The 20,525-nt window shown below is 40.7% G+C and overlaps 1 protein-coding gene across 1 annotated transcript; it reads left to right on the top strand.

Moving 5' to 3' along the window:
* Positions 1-1,084: 1,084 nt before the first annotated feature.
* LOC147633284 (AT-hook motif nuclear-localized protein 17-like) lies at positions 1,085-2,604 on the top strand. Its single transcript, XM_086806321.1, has one exon. It carries the CDS (start codon positions 1,318-1,320, stop codon positions 2,476-2,478), a length of 1,161 nt encoding a protein of 386 aa, XP_086662447.1. The 5' UTR covers positions 1,085-1,317; the 3' UTR covers positions 2,479-2,604.
* The last annotated feature ends 17,921 nt before the right edge of the window (positions 2,605-20,525 follow it).

Here is a 20,525-nt window from a genome sequence, read left to right as displayed (position 1 = left end):
TTTCTCAGCAACTTGCCGAATCCCGCGGATGCAATTGGTTGGATATGTAGTTGCTTTTTGATGGGCGTCTTGAGCTTTTTGACCATAAAATATTTGCAGAATTTTAAAGTTCCGTAAAAAATTACATTGAAATTAAGAAAAAAAACTTGCTATACTTCCGCTCAAGTTTTTTTGGTCCGTTTTTTTATATACAGATTCCTCGCCCTCATGGATGGGCCCTACAAGGGATGACTGTGCCATGATCAAGCGTCGTCTTCGACGGAACCGCCAAAAGCCTTTCAACGCTCCATGGGCTTTGCAGCTGCACACAGTGCGCTATATGCTCTACGACTCTACCCCGCTAGGTAGGCATTATAACCGTTCTACTGGACGCTGCTAGAAAGATAGGCGGAGCAATCACTCTACTCCTCTGGGCCACACTACTGCAGCAGTCCAGGACAGAGGCAGTCCAGCCATGGGGTATCATTTGCCCGCCCCTCCCCACACACACACTTTGACCGGCCCCCGGGAAATACCTTGAATTTAAATGCGGATTTTTGAATGCTCCCCCCGACCAAGGAGAATTTTTTATTCAAAAAAAATGTATTATATAATGTGCTACTCGGACATCCAAACACACCCACCCACCTACCCACCCCCCCTCTCCTCCTTCATGCAATCGGGCAACAGAGAAGGTATGGCGGTGTGCAATTTTTAGTGGTTGGAAGAAATCGGGGGTTGCGGGGTGGTGTACTTACTGTGAAGGGCGCCATCTCATGAAAACTTTGGTGGCATGGCAGCCTGCAGGGTGTGTACCGTGTACTCCTACTATTACTACTAGAGTACTGCTACTACGTAGATGATTGGTCATATGGTCATGGGGGCTCATGAGTCATGGCCCTCATGGGGTCATGTATGTGGGCGGGGCGTGGGCCCGGTCGGCGGGCCCCGGGCGTCGATTTCGTTCATCGTAACCTTCGCAGGTAGACGTGGCGGGAAACGGTGGGGGAAAACCAGTACAGTTTACCTCATTTTCTGCGAAGCACAGTGTTTTTGTCATTGAACTGATCACATTGTGTAGGTCTACCCCCCACTAGTTCTTCTCTTTCTCTCTCTACCCTCTCTCTTCACGGGTTGCTTCTCCCAAGGGCCGATCGCCCCTCCCCCTCTGCGCTGCTCAGAACGACCCACAGCCTCTAGCTTCTTCTGCAGCCATGGTCGCATCTTCACCTCCTCCCTCCCTTCCCCTCTCCTCCCCCCTGTCTCTCCAATTGCCTCCCAACCATCTTCATATTAGATAAATAAACATACTCCTGATTTTTCTTATATGTTGTATGCATGGCTGGCCTTGATCCAGGTAGCCCATCCGCCCACCATGCTAACCAATTCTCCTCCTTCAACCCCCACCATCAACAATTTTCACAACACCACCACCACCACCATCACCACCACCATCACGAACAGCTTCCGCACACAGACGACCACAAATCACAACTGTTTGACCTGCACCATCCTCATCATCACCACCACCACCACCATCAGACCCATCTTCAGCACCTTCAAGAACAGCTTCAAGGGCAGCAGCATCAACAACACCTTGAAGAGCAGCAGCATCAACAACACCTTCAAGAGCAGGAGAACCATCAACAACGCATACAAGAGCAACAGCAGCAGCTTGCAGGGAGCCGCGAATCGCAAACCTCTGAGGATGAGAACAGCAGGAGCAGTGGACTGGGACGCAGTTGTAGCAAGAAGCGAAGCAAGGCGATCTACAACGCAGCGGGGGGACTTGCAGGCGGGGACGGTGTTATAGTGGTGAGGAAGCCTCGAGGAAGGCCGCCGGGCTCCAAGAATAAGCCTAAGCCGCCCGTGATCATAACGCGAGACAGCGAGAATGCGATGCGGCCACATGTGTTGGAAGTTGCGGGCGGGCACGACGTAACCGAGAGTGTGGCTGGTTTTGCGAGGAGAAGGCAGAGGGGACTGTGCGTGCTAAGCGGCAGCGGAACTGTGGCTAACGTGACTCTGCGGCAGCCGACGGCACCAGGGGCAACGGTGACCTTCCATGGCCGATTTGAGATCCTGTCTTTGTCGGGGGCCTTCTTGCCATCACCGGGAAACTCACCGTTTACATCTGGTGGCCTCACCATATCGCTAGCGGGAGCGCAAGGCCAAGTGGTAGGGGGGAGTGTAGTGGGAGTGCTCACAGCGGCGGGTCCTGTGCTCATCATAGCCGCGTCCTTTCTCAACCCTTCATATGACCGGCTGCCTTTGGAAGAAGACAGCCAACAAAACGCATTGCAGCTAGCGGCCATCTCTTCGTCCGGCCCTCAGCCGCCTACTGCGCATGCGGCGCCGCCGGCCGTGGCGGCCGGACAAGCGGACCAGTCCTCGTGCGGGATGACCCTCTTCAACGTCTCGCCGACGCCTCTCAATTGCCAGCTCCCTCAAGATGTTCTGGCCTGGGCTGCTGCAGCAGGCAACCGAGCTCCATACTAAGCCCTCACTAGTCAGCAGAAAGAACAGAGAATTATCTCCTCTTAATTTGATTAGCAAGCGTCTGTGCTTGTTGCCATGTACCTTTCTTTGATGGATCAATTGATGGAGTTTTTGCAGTTAATCAAAGCCAATTTGCATCTGGTCTTTCACATGACCTCACCGGCAAGGAGGATGGTATATGGTCTTACTATGTATAGCTGGTTTCATCACCCACTTACAATATTAGGGTTTGGGCGGCACCATCACAATGAGACATGTGCTTTATGAAGGCCGAGGAATTCCAACAAGTAAGTGTTCGTTATTACATTATGATTAGCTGGAGTCTGGTGTTACTGTCTTGCATGAACCATGTTAACCACACAAATGAGAAGTTTTATGTACTCGAATCTGGGCTTGGGTTTTCTCTGGATTGCCATTAGAGGTCGAGATGATCGTGCCATTCTTCTCTGGGGTTGATACGGATTAGAGTGAGCATTAAGAAGCTTTTAAACACGTGCCAAGCTGCTTCTTTGACAGGTGGATAGTCTTGGACACCGTTTGTTTTCAATGAATTAGCTCCTGTGTCAATTATTTGCCACAGCAGTCCGCAGCAATACGCAACTAGCAGATGCTGTATTGACCTTGTTAACTTTGCCTAGCGTCTTGGGACATCTTTACCCTAAGTTCTAACCAATAACCACAGTAAGTGCCTAGTAGTCTTTCAACAAAGTGGATTTCTTTTAAAGGGTAATTCTTTATACCATTTTTCTTGCCCCCTTTCAAGGGTTCAGGAGCCTTCAAATTCTAGCCCTCATTCTATCCATACTTGTTTATATTGCCATTTTTCTCCAACCGCATTCATAGTGTGTGTAGAACAGAATATAGATTTGCTTTAGACCAGAGCTGGGTTAGAGATATTTTTTAAAATAATAAGAGAAGGAAAAAACACCTCTAAATTTTCAGGACTATGAAGAAAATGCTTGTTCAAAATTGCTACCCATGGTGAAAAGGATTAATGTGAGGTTCAATTATACAATTTCTTGAGACTACTCTGTGGAAGTTGACGTGCACCAGCCGTGCCCCCCGCCCCCCCCCCTCTCAAAACCCGTCATCCCGCTAGGTACACCACCCCCCAAATCGATTGCTTCTACCTTTGGGAATCCACCTCTTGCTCATCTATGTGAATGACCTCATAGCTTTGCCATTCGTCCACATCCATCTTTTTTGAGTGTCATATACATTTTGATACTGACAAAGGGAGAGACCCATAAAGACACACATACGAGAGAGAGAGAGAGAGAGAGAGAGAGAGAGGGGATCAACCTCCCTTCCTCTAAACTCCTTGCTTAGGCCCGAACACCTCAGGCCAATCCCCACATGCTCCTCATGCTTGGACTTGTTGAGCGTCTCCCCAACCAATGAACTCAGACTCTTGAGACTCTTTTCTCTTCCTCTTCCTACTATGTTTCAATAATTTCTCATAGACACATTCCCCTAAGCTTGTGCTATTGTGTTGAAAGTAGAATCTGAAAGATGATTGCCTTAGTCCTACTCTAGGATTTGTCTCCTATTAGTGCACTTTAAAGAACCTTTAATTCTCTTTCTCACTAATGCCCTATCCCTCATGACGGGATTTTCCATTCCTTGTTCTTCTTATATGTAGTTCTTTGCATGCAATGAATTGAAATAAAACTTTGAATTCAAGCCAAGAATGTAAATTTTCTTTTATGATTTTGATGAAAAGTTGCATATAACAAAAATTAGACATACAAGAGGTCTTCATTTACATTGTAATGGATGCTAATAAATCTTGGTATGGTATTGTTGATAGATGTTTCAAATTGAAAACCCTCACATGCTAATGAACTTAGTTCTTACCCTAGCCAACATATAGGACTACGATTGTTGCTATCAAACCTTGATGAGGGTGTTTAACTTTCTTGTGAAGCCTTGTTATGCTTGTCTTTCATTGACCTTGGTTTAACAATCTTAATTGAGTCTTGAGTGTGCACACTTCTCCTCAAGCATGAGTGTACATTCTTGGACTCGTCTTTAGAAATGGGCTTAGTTTGTGTATGTAGTTCACACTCTCTTGGTTCAAGTCCCTCGTTATGTACCTTTGTGTAGAGCTTGAAAGGTCCTATTTATTATAGTGAAAATAACCGGTGTAGAGCTTGAAAGGTCCTATTTATTATAGTGAAAATAATCGTTCTTTCACCATTAAATATTGGCATCCATGGATGTTGTTACATTTTTGTTGTAGAAAGTCATTGTGCTTTAGCCAAGACACATTTAATCAAAAGAATGGGTTTCTTTTCACTTTTTTTTTTGGGTAGTCAAGGGAGACTTTTTCAAATGATAATTCATTTTAGACATTTTGGTGCTCCAACTTGCCCTTGAATTGAAATTGGACCTACTCACACATGTTACTTTTGTTTCTCTGTTAGTAAACAAACCTTAATAGTTTTTGCTTAATAATACCAACATTCAATCTTATCCTTATTTACTTTTATATCACACGTAGTCTTGGAATAAAGAACATGCAAGGTTGGCTAACCTAGAATCAAATAGGTTTAAAATCACGCATAGTCATGTAAGGTTGGCTAACCTAGAATCAAATAGTTTTTTTTTTCTAAAGGGAGCATACATGAGCTTATCAAGAAAGCAAAGTTGAAGCACAATGTAGATTTATTGGATTTATTTCAATCATCAAGAAAGCATAGTTGAAGCATAATATAGATTTATTGGATTTATTTTAAGCTATTGACAATTGCAAGGCATCATACAAGGATAATTGGTCATGTGTATTTTATAAATAAGATTGAGGAATTAAATGCGTAATTGGTCATGTGTATTTTACAAATAAGATTGAAGAACCAAATGCATAGAAGTTGTTGATTCACATGTAATTGTAAATGCACACATTGTAAGTCACTCAATTTGTTCCAATGGTTGTAAAATCTAAAGTGGAGACAATGTTAAGCATGTTTGTGTGAATTTTTACTTTGAATCACTAATGACTCCATTTATGGGGTTTAGAATCAATGTGGCTAGTGGAGACAATGTTAAGCATGTGAATTCTTACTTTGAATCACTCATGACTCCATTTATGGGATTTAGAATCAATGTGGCTAGTGAAACAAAAATCACCTTGGATTAGGTTATTGTAAATAAGCATTAGCACAAGTTAATTCACAAGCATCACTCAAAGCATACATGATAATTCACAAGCATGCATTCAATAGAGAGAAGAAGCAAGCATGCACACTAGTATCGCAAGAGCTCAAGAAACTCAAACTCAAATTGTGATAAAGAGTTATGATAATAGAGTTATATCCTTTCTCATTACTTAAAAATTTCTTATATACAAAGATTCTTATCTACAATGCTTGATTGCCCGAAGCAATCTTTGGGGGCCTAAAAGCTTTATGTATGTGCTCGATTGTCCAAGCAATGTATGGGGGCCTAAATGCTAGTAATGCTATAATGTCATTACCTATGCACATGTCTATTGGCATTACATAAGTTGTAAGCTCGGTAAAATAGCGATCATTTGACATTACATAAGTTATATAATAGCCTTATACCTTTTGATGGACTTGATAAAATAGCCATTGGGCTAAAAATAGCCCTTATTATTTTCCTTGAGATTCGCATGGGTTTTGTAGTGTTCCCATTTACAAGCTTACCATGAGAAGCTTCCCACGAGATTGGTGCTATGTGTGGTGGGATTCTTTGGGTCCCCCAACAACTCTTGGTGGTTATACATCCAAGATTGTGGTAACTAGCTTTCCTTTATACACAACGAGAGGAGTGTAGCATTCATTGGAGACTATTTTATTGTTACACTATTTTGCTGCTCTCAAAATAGTGTCCAAGGTTGTGCTAGCCTACTTTCCTTATACACAACAAGAGTACAACGAGAGGAGTACGGCATTCATGGGACACTATTTTGTTACTCTGAAAATAGTGTCCCAACTTGTTTATGGGCATTTTAGGCATCCTTACTTAGTATTCGACTTAAAAAGAGATCGCTCACATGGGAATTTAGCTCAATCTCTCTTCTAGCTCTTCAATGCAGGATTCCCATCCATTTATTCTAATAAGTCTCTCCATAATTGAGTGTTTCCTTGCAGAAGAGAACTTATTGGAGCTGAGACTCTGGGACAAGAGGGCTTTGAGGCCTATAATGTTCCTCCGGCAATAATCATATTCACTTGGAGGTGAGCTAGGATCGACGATTATATGTGGAATATGCTCAAGAGCTGGCTCTAGTTCAGCATGAAATTTCCTTATAAGTTCTTGAACTTGTTTCACTCATGTTTTTTCTACCACTTGATTGGGATACTCTTTCAATTTCTTGGGGAGGTTAGAGTAGTCTATCGGTGCCTTCCCTTTGTCAAGAGCCAGATTGAGCACAAGGTCCAAGGGAGGTGTTCGATCTAGAACCACTTTTTTCGATGATCACAATCATCATCCTTGATAACTTGCCGGCAAGCTGCTCTTTCTTGCTAGGGTTGTGCTTCTTTTGAGACGGAAGCCTTGGATGATGCATCCCCCAATTCTTGATTTGGATCGATGACTTCTACATCCCGGTCTTGTAGATTCTCTACAAGGTCAATTGCCTCATGATAACATTGATCATCAAAGACGTAATGCTTAGACTTGTAGGGAGGTGACCATGGTCTCTTGCCCTTTAATCTAATCATGACAGCAACTCATTGTTGCCGAGCATTTCTTGAGGACTGCATCTCATGTGGAGATACTTTTTCTTCACACTATAGTCCCAAATGGATTATCCATCGGAGAGAGAGAGAGAGAGAGAGAGAGAGAGAGAGAGAGAGAGAGAGAGAGATCCCACTTGAGGTTATAGATTTGAGCAACATGCCTCCATCTTGTTGAAAAACAAGTTATGAAGGGTGCAACCATTTGGGCATTAAGGGGGACTAGGTAACCTTTGTGATTGGATGAGCCATTGGACAAAGAGTGTAAACATCAAAAGGCATGGAACCTTTGTGATTAGATAAGCCATTGGACAAAGGGTATTGGACAAAGGGTGTAAATATCAAAAGGTATGTCATTGGACGAGCCATTGTATGCATAAGCCATGATGTATGTGGGTAAGAATAAACCCAACGTAGATCAAAAGGAGGCACCTACTAGAACAAGTGGGCTAGTGGGTGCATAAAAGTCAATAATCAACATTAAATGACCCTTGATTCACTTCTATCCACAAAGTGAGCTCCCAACTTAATTGTAAGTTGGTATCAGAGCCAACTACCATTCCCTAGCAATCTATGGCTCTTGACACTTAAACTATCAATATGATGATTTCTACTACAAATTAGAGCTATATAAAAGGTGACAAGGCACTAGAGGTCACCCACAACACCACAAGCAGCAAGATTGAAGCAATTCGGAAGCTTTTGGGAAGTTCTATGTGCCAATTTTAGTTTTCCTTGTCGACAAAGCTATTTTTCATCAAATCTGAAGAACTACATGTAAAAATTGAAGGTGTACATGGTGTTTATTTTACTAAGACTGAAGAATTTACTGTACGATGGTGATTTCCAATAGCTTACTTAATTCTATAATTTTGGCAAGTCATGGTCATTAAATACTATTCACAATGATGGTTTTGACCAATTGAGGGCTCAAATGACTAATTGGTACAATTAGATGTTTTTGAGCAATTGAGGGCTCAAACGACTAATTGGTACAATTCTGTAGTTAACAGTTTGGGGTTGATTAATGAGTTTGAGTGATTAATTGATCTTAATTGCATTGGTCATTGCATTAAATCTTGTTGTTCAAGCATAGACACTAGTCTTAAGAATAATCAAGTGCTAAGATCCTTTCATTACATTTGAAAGAAAGGTACATCTGGATTAGCCTAGCTTAGCCTTGGATTTACCTTAGATTAGCCTAGCTTAGAGAGATTAGCCTAGCTTAGAGAGATTAGTTAGGTTTAGAGAGAGGAATGGTGATTTTTCATTAGTAAAGTGATTATCAAAGTTAAAAAGAGATTAGGGCTCATATTCACTTATATACTAGGCCATCCTTCTTCACACTACATTTAAATGTGGGCATGCCCAACCCTAATCCTAACCCTTGGCTTCTTTCACATCTCCTTCATCCCTTGGTCTTGGGCCCAAATTGACTTAATTCCCTTTTTCTTTGTTACAAACCATCCCCACCCAAGAGATTTCATCCTCGAAACCTTAGGTATACATGTACAAACTCGCAGGATGGAGAATACCATCAAGGGCTCATGTCAAGTAGGATACTCATGCGTGAACTATGTATGTTGAGCCGAAAAGACATGTGTATGGCTGTAAACTACTCCCAATTCCCTCAAATCAAGCCATATCACATACTCCATAATGGTATATGTAGTTCATAAAGCTTCCATGCATTACGCATCCAAAACCAAAAGATATGGAACTATCCAAGAATGATTTTCAAAAATTCTAGCAACCATAATCACTGTTTTTATGCACCAATTGACTCCCCAAAGGTAGCCGATGGAAAACCGCAAAAAGCTTTAACCTCATGCAAACCGAGAGACTAACGATCAAACCTCCTCAAGCACAAATAGCCACCCGGATCAAAAGGATAGCTACAGTAATCTCCACCCATACAATTTGACTACCACATATAACGGGGTCGAAAGGAATGCATATCGGTACATCCATCAATCCGAGACATAAATCCAATACCTCAAGTGCAAGAGGCCATCCATTATACAAGGGCAATACACCAAAGCCACGGCATGCCACATAGTCAGTCACCATGCATCTCACATGACAAGTGATACATCTGAAAGTGAATGCCCTAATCTCATAAACCATAGAATCACTTTGTCATCCACAAAATCTAAAAGTGCACACCTCAGAATCAATGTCCATATAAAGTTTAGTGTCATCCTCAAAATCCACTAAAAAGCATAGAACATGCATCCTCATAACGAATATCTTCGTTATCAAGGCTACCATCATCATCCGCATCTTCATAGACATTCTTATCCTCGTTGATGAATGGTAGTACCATGATTGTCAACAAACCACCAAAATATTGGCCTTATGAGTTACCAATGCACCATATGGAACATCCTCATGCATCCATAGAAGAATTTACAATGGCTGTCCAAACATTCCCACTTTAAGATTTCTTTTCTCCTTTGACCAATAGAGCGGCATAGGATGCATGTGGTGTTCTTAAATTGACCTCAATGGTACCCAAGTAAAGGCTTTTGTTGCAATTCTATCACTACTTTTAACCATGGAAACATAATTGGCATCCCCTTTGTTACCACATTGGCCATTTCAACATTGGTTGTATGCAACCCTTCTTTAGCATTCCTTCTCCTCTTCGATCTTTGAGAAAGAACTGGCACAAAAGTATCATCATCTTCTTGTAGAAGGATATCTAGTGTGTGTGACCCATCAACATGATCTTCTTGGCTATTCTCTTTGTGGGAAATAGATCCATCATCCCTCGAATCATTGTCCATGCTCACTCCCCCCACAAGAGAGACTTCCACACCTGCTCCTCTTCGACTTCATCTTCACTTGAAGAGTCATGGTTGTCTCCACAAGTTCATTTTCAACCACAATGGCATGTAAAAAACTCCTTTGCATGCCTCATTGGTATCACCATCTTCTTCTAAAACCTCCTCATAATAGTGATGATGTTCCAAAGGAGCTGTGGACTAAAATGAGCTACATATGGGATGTCCACAAAGTGATAAAGTGTGTATGTGGAAAAGTCCACACAAAACCAAGATTTCACCAAATATTCTTCTCCATAATGCAACGAACCATTTGCTTGAACCTTCGCCTAATATTTGTAAAAACCCTTCAATGCTTTCCTTCTCCCATGAGATAGGGCTCAAAGAAGGAGAGATACCAATAATCATTTGCATACTTAGGCAAAAAATCATAATCTAGAAATGACATAAAACCCTTTCTAAAGCTCATTTGATCTCTCGAGCATCCACAAAGTTTTGCATAACATCATAAGGTAAAATTTCCCAACGCCATTCAAAATCTTGCCTCTTATAGTCACCACTTCTTAGCTTTGCCATAAAAATAAGAAGTCCCCATTTCAACTTGCTTTCGCTCAACACATGGGAAAGTAAAGAAATAGGATTCCCAACTCCGCATCCATTCTATGAGATATGAACAAGTGACTTCTTCTCCAACAAATACAAACTTGGCATGTTCAAATGACACTCCACCATCAAACCAAAAGCTTATCGGTTGAGTGGTACCATATATGCCATGAAGTCTTCAATGCTCATCGGTGTCAGTAAAGTAGGATGTATAACTTCATACATCAAAACCATTCTTGCTTTCTTGTGCTTTCTTGCATCCTCAATAGTTATAATAGTTTATAAAACACTAGCTTGAAAAGTAGGCGATGAATTTTCATAAATTGATCCCACAAAAGGCTTACAAACTTGTGGTCCATTGGCTTGAAATGTGTTTGGTGTATATGTATGCAACATTGGTTCACCCATAAGTTTTGTTGCCTTTGCCAAGTTCCTGTTCCAAGTTCGATAATCTACAATGATTCTTCTTAATAACCAAGTCATTGGACTTATCCAACCATGTGTTATGGGCTACCACACCTCCAAGAGGGAATTCAATGCATTCACCTAAAGGAAGAGCAATAGAATACAACTGTCGTATGGCACTTACCAATGCTTCGAACTTGAGTCCCTTGAGGTCTCCAAGCTCACTTGTTAAGCTCCAAACCTCCAAGCTCCACCTCCACCTTGTCACCATAGAGTCGCTCGCACCGTCGTATAAGGCAATCACTCTCTCTCACCCTCCCACACAAGCATGAAACATACAAGCATAGAAGAGGCACAAATGCTAGAATGCTCTCTCTCAATCTCTCTCAAGACACAAAGAAGAGCTATCAATAGCACAAAGGGGGATTGTGTCTTTTCATTTATGAGAAAATGCCTTATATATATTTGGCTCTTATTTTCACACTTGGGTGTCCAAAACTTACTTAACTAAGGCCTTGGGTGGCCAATATCTTATAATGTATAACTTTTATAGTGCCTTTTCATGACACTTATTAATGTCCTCAATTGGAGGAGCATACTTGTTAATCCAAAATGGGATTAACATCCCCCCCTCTACTACCTAATGTAGGTTCTGTCCCCAGAACCTATTACCGATATATCGAAAGACAGTAAAAATTTCGGCGTGATTGAAGATTTTTGAGAGTTCTTCTGATCGCCGCCAGAACCCTGTGTCCACCATGTCCTCGAATGTGACATGCATGTAGGGAGGAAGACATTGTAGGCGATGATAGTACAACATCATGCCCCTGTCAGATGGACCTTGATTCATGCCGAATAACAGTTGTTCAGTTTCATATCCATCATATGGCTCCTTGGTTTGATTAATCAGGACCACGATAAATTTTAAGAATCTAACACTTGCCACTATTGCTAGGTCAGGGATACGACACCATGCTTGTATCTAAGTGAGCATCTGTTTTCTTTGCTCCCGTATGTCTGTATAGGTTTCTCGCATGAAGATTGGGAAGTTATAACAGACATGCGAGTCGCGCTGCTGCTTGGCCTCTTGAAACTCTAGCGGAGTCCATCTTCTCTTTAGTGGCATGTACAATGGGTCAACTCGTTGAGTTGGTGGCGCACACATATAGACATGGCTGTATTATGGAATTGTTAAGAATTCCTTTCTCCAGTCCGGTCGTATTCCAAAATCCTTTAACTTGGGATGTGCATCATCTGTTATGATTGTTGCATAGTCCCCTCGTGTGTGGAATGGGTGACCTGCGAAAGCAATAACTAATCATGAATGTAACTACTCGGATTTCCAACAGGTTGGCTAATTGTGGATTGACTAATTTTGTCTGCTGTGCCATGTTAGACCACAATGTACCCTCTCCAACTGTAAAGGTAGTAGTCCTTCTAAATCTATGCGAGGTGCTCGTGAGGGTATTGTGGTACATAATGTTGTTTTGTTGGCGTGACCTCGGAGTAGGCCTCGGGTAGAATCCTTCGAGTCGGCTCAAATGGTGTTATTTGCGTCACCACCTTGAACATTAGCTTTGGTTTTAGTAATGGATTGCCAGCTCGAATGAAGCCTTCATACTCTGCACCAGACAATGACTCCAAAATTGTATCGTCAAAGTAAAAGCTTCAATATTGTCTTGGGGGAGAGTATGGCGTACTTCCTGAGTTTTCCATGGGGGAGACGGGTGAGGTGCCAGTATCTCCTCATGGGCCAAAGGGTTAGTGGGAAAATCTATATGTTGAGGAATGACAGTAGAAAAGATAGAGTCGACTTAAGACTTGTTGGTATAGGTGGGGCATTAGGATATGGATTAATTAGTTTACTAGCGACATTAGAATATACTGGGTAAGTGGAGATGGAAGATGAAGATGGTTTCTCTTCCTAACCATGACTTGAGCTGGGGGGTGGGTGGCTAGCTTTGTGAGATTTCATAAAATCTTGAAGTTCAGGGATATCCTCAAGACTTATGTTAGGATATTCAATATGGGTGGTATCAAAAGTGTAAAGAACACTGGTTAACATGGATTATAAATGTTTGTAGATATTATGGTATAGTTTTAGAATACCGAAAGGGTGATATAAAGAAGACTCACATAAGTTTAAGTGATGGTGAGTATTGTAGACTTCTAGCCACCCATGGCTTATAATCCATTGATAACTTTGTGCTACCACCTCATAGTTGGCCAGTGTTTTGAGAATATCATCTCGAACAAACATGTCTTATTTTTTGTCACTGTTGTCTATTTTTTCAGAGTTTTGTAGTACGTGACACCAACTACGAAGGTTTAACACAATAGGCTACAATGGATAAAAGTAAATATCCTGTGGATTCGTTAATACTATATCTCCTGCAAAATTTCCATTATGATAGTGGGGTCAGCATCACGCTTAGTATTTTGCTTAATGAGGGTTAGTTCACCTAGGCCTAGGTCCTCAGACAAATTTATATTGTATTGAAGCAAGGAGAGAGGGTTAGTGTAGACAAAAATAGAGTAAGAGTCTGAGGAGGGGCCTGAGAGGTTACTGGCAAAATTGACCTATCTCTAAGGCTCGCTCAAGGAGTAGGCGCATTTCATCTGTAGGCTCTCATCTTTGATTGCGGTCCTATATGGCCGATTGGCATTCCAATTCTTGTAGACGGGAGTCATTGGTGCTGAGGAGGTTTAATATGGCTGTTTCGCAGACCATCTGTGCAGCATCCAACTCCTCGAAGTGCCTCGTTGCTTCCTCATGGGCACGTCTGGCGGTAGCCTCTCTTTCTTGAGCCTCTGTGATTCTCTGAAGTCTTTTGGCAGCCAGTCTTTGACTGTCTTGTAACTCTTGGGTGACTTGTGCCATTGCCTCTTGGTGTGCTATCATCATACTTTGCATCTCAACTTGATTGGCACTAATGGTATCATTAAGGGTTCTCACCTTCTCTACATGTGCCTTGTTTGTCTGTTCCCTTTCTTGTTGCAAGTGAGTAAGCCCTGCTTTCTTCTTCCTTTAAACTTAAGGATAACTGTTGGATCTGGCTTTGTAGCTCCTCTTCTTTGGCTAGGGACGTATGCTGGAGCTCTTGTACCTGTGCTGGGCATGAATGGTTGTTAGTTCGTGGTGGTGGGTAACTTCCTTTTGGAGCTTTGCCTTAAGATCCGTATTCTCTTTAATCCTCTAGACAATATTTTGGAGGTGGTGGTGGGTAACTTCCTTTTGGAGCTTTGCCTTAAGATCCGTATTCTCTTTAATCCTCTAGACAATATTTTGGCTTAAAACAAAATTATTATTTTCCAGTGCTTTTGTACCTAGCCTCTTGCTCCGGTGGCCTTTAAACTCTTCATGATTGATCATATCTTGATGTGTGCTGCTGTCAAGTGTTCTTTTAAGGTTTGTACTTGTGTGTTGGACTCTTGAACTTACTTCCAAAGTACATCATTTACGATCATGAAGCATATGTGTAGTGAGGAGATGGCAGTGCCATACTCGTTGCTCCTGCTCCCAAAGTGGTGCACTTGTGCCCGCTGCCCCTTCCAGTCTAGAATGCGGCAGGTTTAATAGCCCATCCAAGCCTTCCATAGTTTCCTACATGAACTGTTCATAATCTAAATTCTGTAGGAATGATAGCTGTGGTATTCTTTCTTTGTCCTCCAGGCGCCTTCTTTTGCTCGGACTGGATGTATCTTCACCTCTTTTAAAGTGCCAATTTTGGGTCAAACATGGTGTGATATTGGGACACTTTGTCTCAAAGAATGGTATATCCATAGATGACAGCAAAGTCAAGCTGATCTTGGAGCTGCCACCACCCACCACTAATTACAAAGGTGTGCAAAATTTATGGGCCACGTTGGGTATTACTGCTGCTTCATAATCTTTTATACTAAAATTGCCATGCCATTGTACAAGCTACTCGTTGTCTTTGAATGGACTAAGGAATGCCAGGAAGCATATGATCGATTGAAGCAGGTATTGGCTAGCATGCCAATTCTAAGACCCCCGAATTGGGACCTCATATTTCATGTGCATATCAATGTATCGAACTTGTCTATTAGATGTGTACTAGCACAGGCCGGTGGGTTCAAATTGGACTATCCAGTTTGCTTCGCTAGTTGTCAATTGAATGATGCAGAGGTGAATTACACTACCACAGAGCAAAGCGAGAAGGGTTAGCCATGGTTTATGGAGTCAAGAAGTATCGACATTACCTATTGGCCAACAAATTCGTATTCTTCGTGGACCATCAAGCCTTATTATACTTGGTGAACAAGTCTTGCACCACGGGAAGAATCACATGCTAGTTGCTATTACTATTGGAATTTGACTTTATAGTTACGGTAAGGAAAGGGACACAGCATGTGTTGGCCGATCATATGTCAAGAATTCCAAATGGGGAACCAACAACTAGTCTTCATGATGATCTCCCTGATGCTTGTTTGTTCAAACTGGACATGGTACCCGAATAGAGCGAGGAGATATCGGATTATCTAGCTTATGGTTTTTCGCAAGAAACACCCTTGAACAAAGATAAAATGTGGCGGCTTATCAAGCTTGCTGCACCTTATCAATTAATTGCGGGAGAACTATATAAGCTAGGTAAAGACAAAGTCCTAAGAAGATGTGTGAGAGAAGATGAGTTCGTTTCACGATATTGGATGAAGCTCATTCAGGGATAACCGGAGGGCATTTTGCTAGATAGATTACGGCTCGCAAGGTACTTCAAGCAGGATTATAGTGGCCTACGTTGTGCGAGTTCGCCATACAATTTGTCAAAAGGTGCGAGGAATGTCAACGATTTGCTATCCCACAACAAAGGGACAAGATGCCACTCACCCCTATTATTGTAAGACAACCCTTTGAGAAATGGGATCACACAAGCCCGCCGATATGTGATCGTGGTCGCCAAGACTATTTCACCAAATGGGCTGAAGCCAAAGCCTCAAAGCGAGCTAATGCACAAACAACAACAAAATTCTTATATGAGCAAATCATCTCAAGATTCGACTACCTACTAGAATTAGTTAGTGATCGCGGCTCGCATTCCATTAATGAGGTGATTGATCATTTACTTGCTGGATTCTTAGTAGTCCATCGAAAATCATCACCTTATTATCCACAGGCTAATGGTCAAGCAGAGAGTATAAACAAAATTTTGTGTACTGTCTTGACGAAAACCTTGGACACAAGTCGAACCGACTGGGAGCATAAGCTGACAGCAGCCCTATGGGCATACCAAACATCATATAAGGTAGCAATGGGATACACTCCCTTTCGTCTAGCTTATGGTGTTGAGACAGTAACGCTTATGGAATACTAGTTTCTAGCTTAAGGATTGTAGTGCAAGAACGTCTGATGGAGAATGTGTTAGCTAAAACGCTAATTGATTTAGAGAAGCTTGATGAGACTAGACTAATTGCATCGCATGAACTCATGGTCGAGAAACTACATAGAAAGGATTGATGAGACTAGACTAATTGCATCGCATGAACTCATGGTCGAGAAACTACATAGAAAGGATTGATGAGACTAGACTAATTGCATCGCATGAGACTAATTGCATCGCATGAACTCATGGTCGAGAAACTACATAGAAAGGATTGGTTCGACAAAAACTTGAAATAAAAAGAACTCAAAACGGGGGACCTTGTCCTCATGTATGGTGTAGGAAGCACCAGGAAAAAGAAACTCAAGTACCTCTGCCTATAGGACCCTTCCGAGTGTCTCAGGGGTTGGTTAGAATTGAGATAATTGATAGCGTATAGATGGAGGGTTACGTCAATGGGAGCAAACTTAAAAAATATTTTGGACCACTAACCCAAGATATGCTCTTGCAAGAACATCTCTTAAAACAACAAAAATAGCTCGCAAAGGAAAAAATCCAGCAAGCTCAAGAAGAGGCTAAGGCAAGGGAGGCCAAAGCCAAACAATTACTCCAGAAGAGAATGTTGCACGTGAACATGGATTCCTTAACTCTCGTGGTGGTGGATGAAGAGGAATTGAACATTGAGCCAGCACGACTCAAGGTGGAACTCTCTACAGCTAAATGCCACGCAACGAGCATTGCATTAATAGATATGGGATCAAGTCATAACTTGATCTCCAACAACACCTACCCAGAAGAAGTGCCAAGGTGTCACCTTGGCTCCCATGATGTCAATAAAAGATGAAGGTATCCATCAGTCAAAAAATGGATATACAAGGTAAAACTGGGTATCATTCACTCCTTTATATGCATGTTTGAATGACTGAGCATGAAGAGAAATAGAAGGTACCAATCTTGCACACTCATGATTCGAAAAATTTCAGGCCATGAACGGATACAAAAAGGTTCATGCCATGAACCAATCTTAAAAGGTTCACGCCATGAACTTATCCAAAATAGTTCACGCCGTGAACTGGTGCAAAACAGTTCAAGCCATGAACTAGTCCAAAATGCTTCACGTCGTGAAACGGTCACTTCTCACACGGGCCAATTGCAAGATGCCACGCAACATTCTTCATTAAGGCAGCCGCCAATTCGACGGCTGTGCCATAAATTTAAAAATCTTTCCTTTTTTGTCATTTTGCATCATGTGCTCAATGCAAACACTCTTCCATGGTGCGCTCACGCAATCAGTCTTCTTGCATCGAATCCCCGCTTCTCCAAACTCTAATCGACATTCACACATTGAGGTGGGAGCTTGGACCCTTCTTTTTTTTCTTTTCTTTTTCACCTTTTCAAACTTTGATCATGATCAATTGAATGTCTTGGGCACACAAAGTCTTGCACATTAAATAACCATCTGCATTTTCATCAAAAGATTTCCTGTGTTTTGCTCTGAGTTCGCTCTAAACTCTACTAGGCGGTCTCATCACAATTTGCACTAATTAAATCTTTGAGAAAAAACAAAACATAAATACGTAACTATCAAAACCTGCAGTTTCACGGAACTGCCCAAAACCTGCAGTTTCACAGAACTGCCAAAAACCTGCAGTTTCACGAAACTGTCCAAAACCTGCAATTTCACGGAACTGCCAAAAACCTGCAATTTCATGGAACTACCAAAACTTGCAGTTTCACGCTATTAAAACATTCTCACGAAAATCCTTCTCACGCTTTTAACTTTCACGGGAATCCATCTCACGAAAATCCTTCTCACGGATTTCCGTCTCATGGAAATCCTTCTCACGCTTTTAACTTTCATGCCTTTGACTTTCACAAGAATCCGTCTAACGGAAATCCTTCTCACGGATTTCTGTCTCACGAAAATCCTTCTCACGCTTTTAACTTTCATGCCTTTATCTTTCATAGCAATCCGTCTCACAGATTTCCATCTCACGGGTTTTCTCCGACTCACGAGACTACTCCTCAACGACCTGCACTTTCACGGCCACACCACATGCCAAACACCAACCCCACATTTTCCAAAAATTTAAATAACCTTTGTCTAATTTTTCACTAATTTTTTAAATTTTTTTAGAATTTTTAATTTACCTTGAACATATAAGAATACGAACGGTCAAAAAATTTTGGAATCCCAATGGTCTTCTCAGAATATGGAAAGCCAACAGTTTCGAGAAAATGAAAAGCAAAAAAAAAATCAGAATGTGAAAGGTCAAAAGTTTCCGGAATCCGAAAGGTCAAAAGATTTCTCGGAATTCGGAAAGCCAAAAAGGTTTCCTGATAATGCGAAAAGCCAAAGGGTTTTAAGAGAAAAAAATTCAGAAATTTTAGAGAATTTTTTTTCTCAAATCTCATATTTTCTCAAATTTTTTTTAGGCTCTCGTAAGCTTTTTTGAAAAAACTTTCAAAAGTTTTTTTTGGTAAAAAAACTCTTTTTTTAATATATTTTAAAGCTTTAAAAAAAGCTTTTAAAGCTTTAAAAAAAGCTTTTACTAAATTTTTTAATATATTTAAAAAATAACTCTTTTCAAAGCTTGGAAAAAAGTTGAAAAAAGAGAGAAAAATATAAATTTTGAGAAAAAAATTTCTCTGAAAATTTCTGAAATTATCTTCTTGAAACCTCTTAGCTTTCTGCATTCTCGGGAAACCTTTTGGCTTTCCGAATTCCGGAAAATCTTTTGACCTTTCAGATTCTAGAAACTCTTGACCTTTCACATTTCGATTTTTTTTTTGGTCTTTTCATTTTCCCGAAACTGTTGGCTTTCCGTATTTCGGGAAGACCGTTGGGATTCCGAAATTTTTTGACCGTTCGTATTTTAAATGCATTCGGGATAAATTAAAAATTTTAAAAAATTCTTAAAAATTAGACAAAGATTATTTTAAATTTTTGAAAAATGTGCGGTTGGCATGTGGTGTGGCCATTTGGGCACCCGTGACCATTCAAATTCCTTTAAAAATATATTTTTTGACCCAAAAAAATAGGAAATCCATTAAAATTGAAAATTTTCATTGGATTTGAGAATTGTCGGGCGAAATTGAAAATTTCATGAACGGTGGGATTCTCATGAAAAATTAGGAATATTCTAGAAATTATTTTTAGAAATCCTAAAAATTTGATATTTATAAAATATCAATGGTATTTTGGCAAATTAAATTGCTAATTTTTTTTTGAAAAAATATAAGTTTGGAATGCCATAAGATAGGTTTGGTGGAATTCAAAATTATCGTATTTTGAGGCCCTATAAAATTAGGAAAAATTAGAAAAAAAATCATGGTAATTTTTTTCTCGAGAATTTAATATTTTCGAGGGTTATTTTAATGTTGAAGTACGTTTTCTCGTGCTGACATTAGATAGATGCGGGTTATTCGCATATTATTAATATGATTGTACCTCGTATCAGTAGTTATTTCTGTTTGGATTAATTCTAAACGATGTTTTCATGATTTTTTACCATTGTTTAGCCATTCTTTTTTGACACGTTCCTTAATTTTTTCAATGATGGCTATAATCCGTGTTCAAAGTGTATCTCACCTTTGACACTTTTCCATGATAATTTATTTTGCACTTTTTTAAGTGTGGTCTATGCTTAATTTCCTCAACCTAAGAGAAATTCTATCATGGGTTAGTTGATCGGTTTGTTTTGGTGGATTTTATTGGACGTTTTTCAAGTTTTATATGGACTCATCAGGTTGTTCTGCCTAGATCACTTGTGTCTACGGGTTTTTTAATGAGTGTAACACACATGTGTTTCATTTGCTCACTTTGGAGTTTTGCTTGAACGACACCATGTTCATATACTCCGGATTGATGAGTTAGCCACCAATTTTAATGCTTCTTTTGGCATGATTAATGTCAGATGGCATGCATTGATATTTATGATCAACGATGGTTTTTATGGATTCAAGGAGCTTCTATGCTTTTATCCATGGTTTTATAAGGATCTTTGATCTTTGGATAATATCATGTGCTTTGAAGGCAGCATTTGCCTTCGTTTTTTGCACTTAATTTTGGAGTTTATTGCTTGTACTTTTGTACATATTCCAACTTGGATACCTACTTGCTTATGTATCTAGGTGAGTTATTTTTTAACCCTAGCTTTATTGTGTTTATTGGGGGTAGTTATCATTAGAAATGTGCCAATAATTCAAAA

Source organism: Cibotium barometz, chromosome 12 (assembly GCF_041138505.1).
Source record: "Cibotium barometz isolate CiBa-2024 chromosome 12, ASM4113850v1, whole genome shotgun sequence".
Taxonomy (NCBI): domain Eukaryota; kingdom Viridiplantae; phylum Streptophyta; class Polypodiopsida; order Cyatheales; family Cibotiaceae; genus Cibotium; species Cibotium barometz.
The sequence above is the reverse complement of the archived record's forward strand: the minus strand, read 5'-3'. Positions and strand labels throughout refer to the sequence as shown.

Coding starts and splice junctions, on each gene's coding strand:
- LOC147633284 (XM_086806321.1), top strand. CDS start 1,318: ATGGCTGGCCTTGATCCAGGTAGCCCATCCGCCCACCATGCTAACCAA.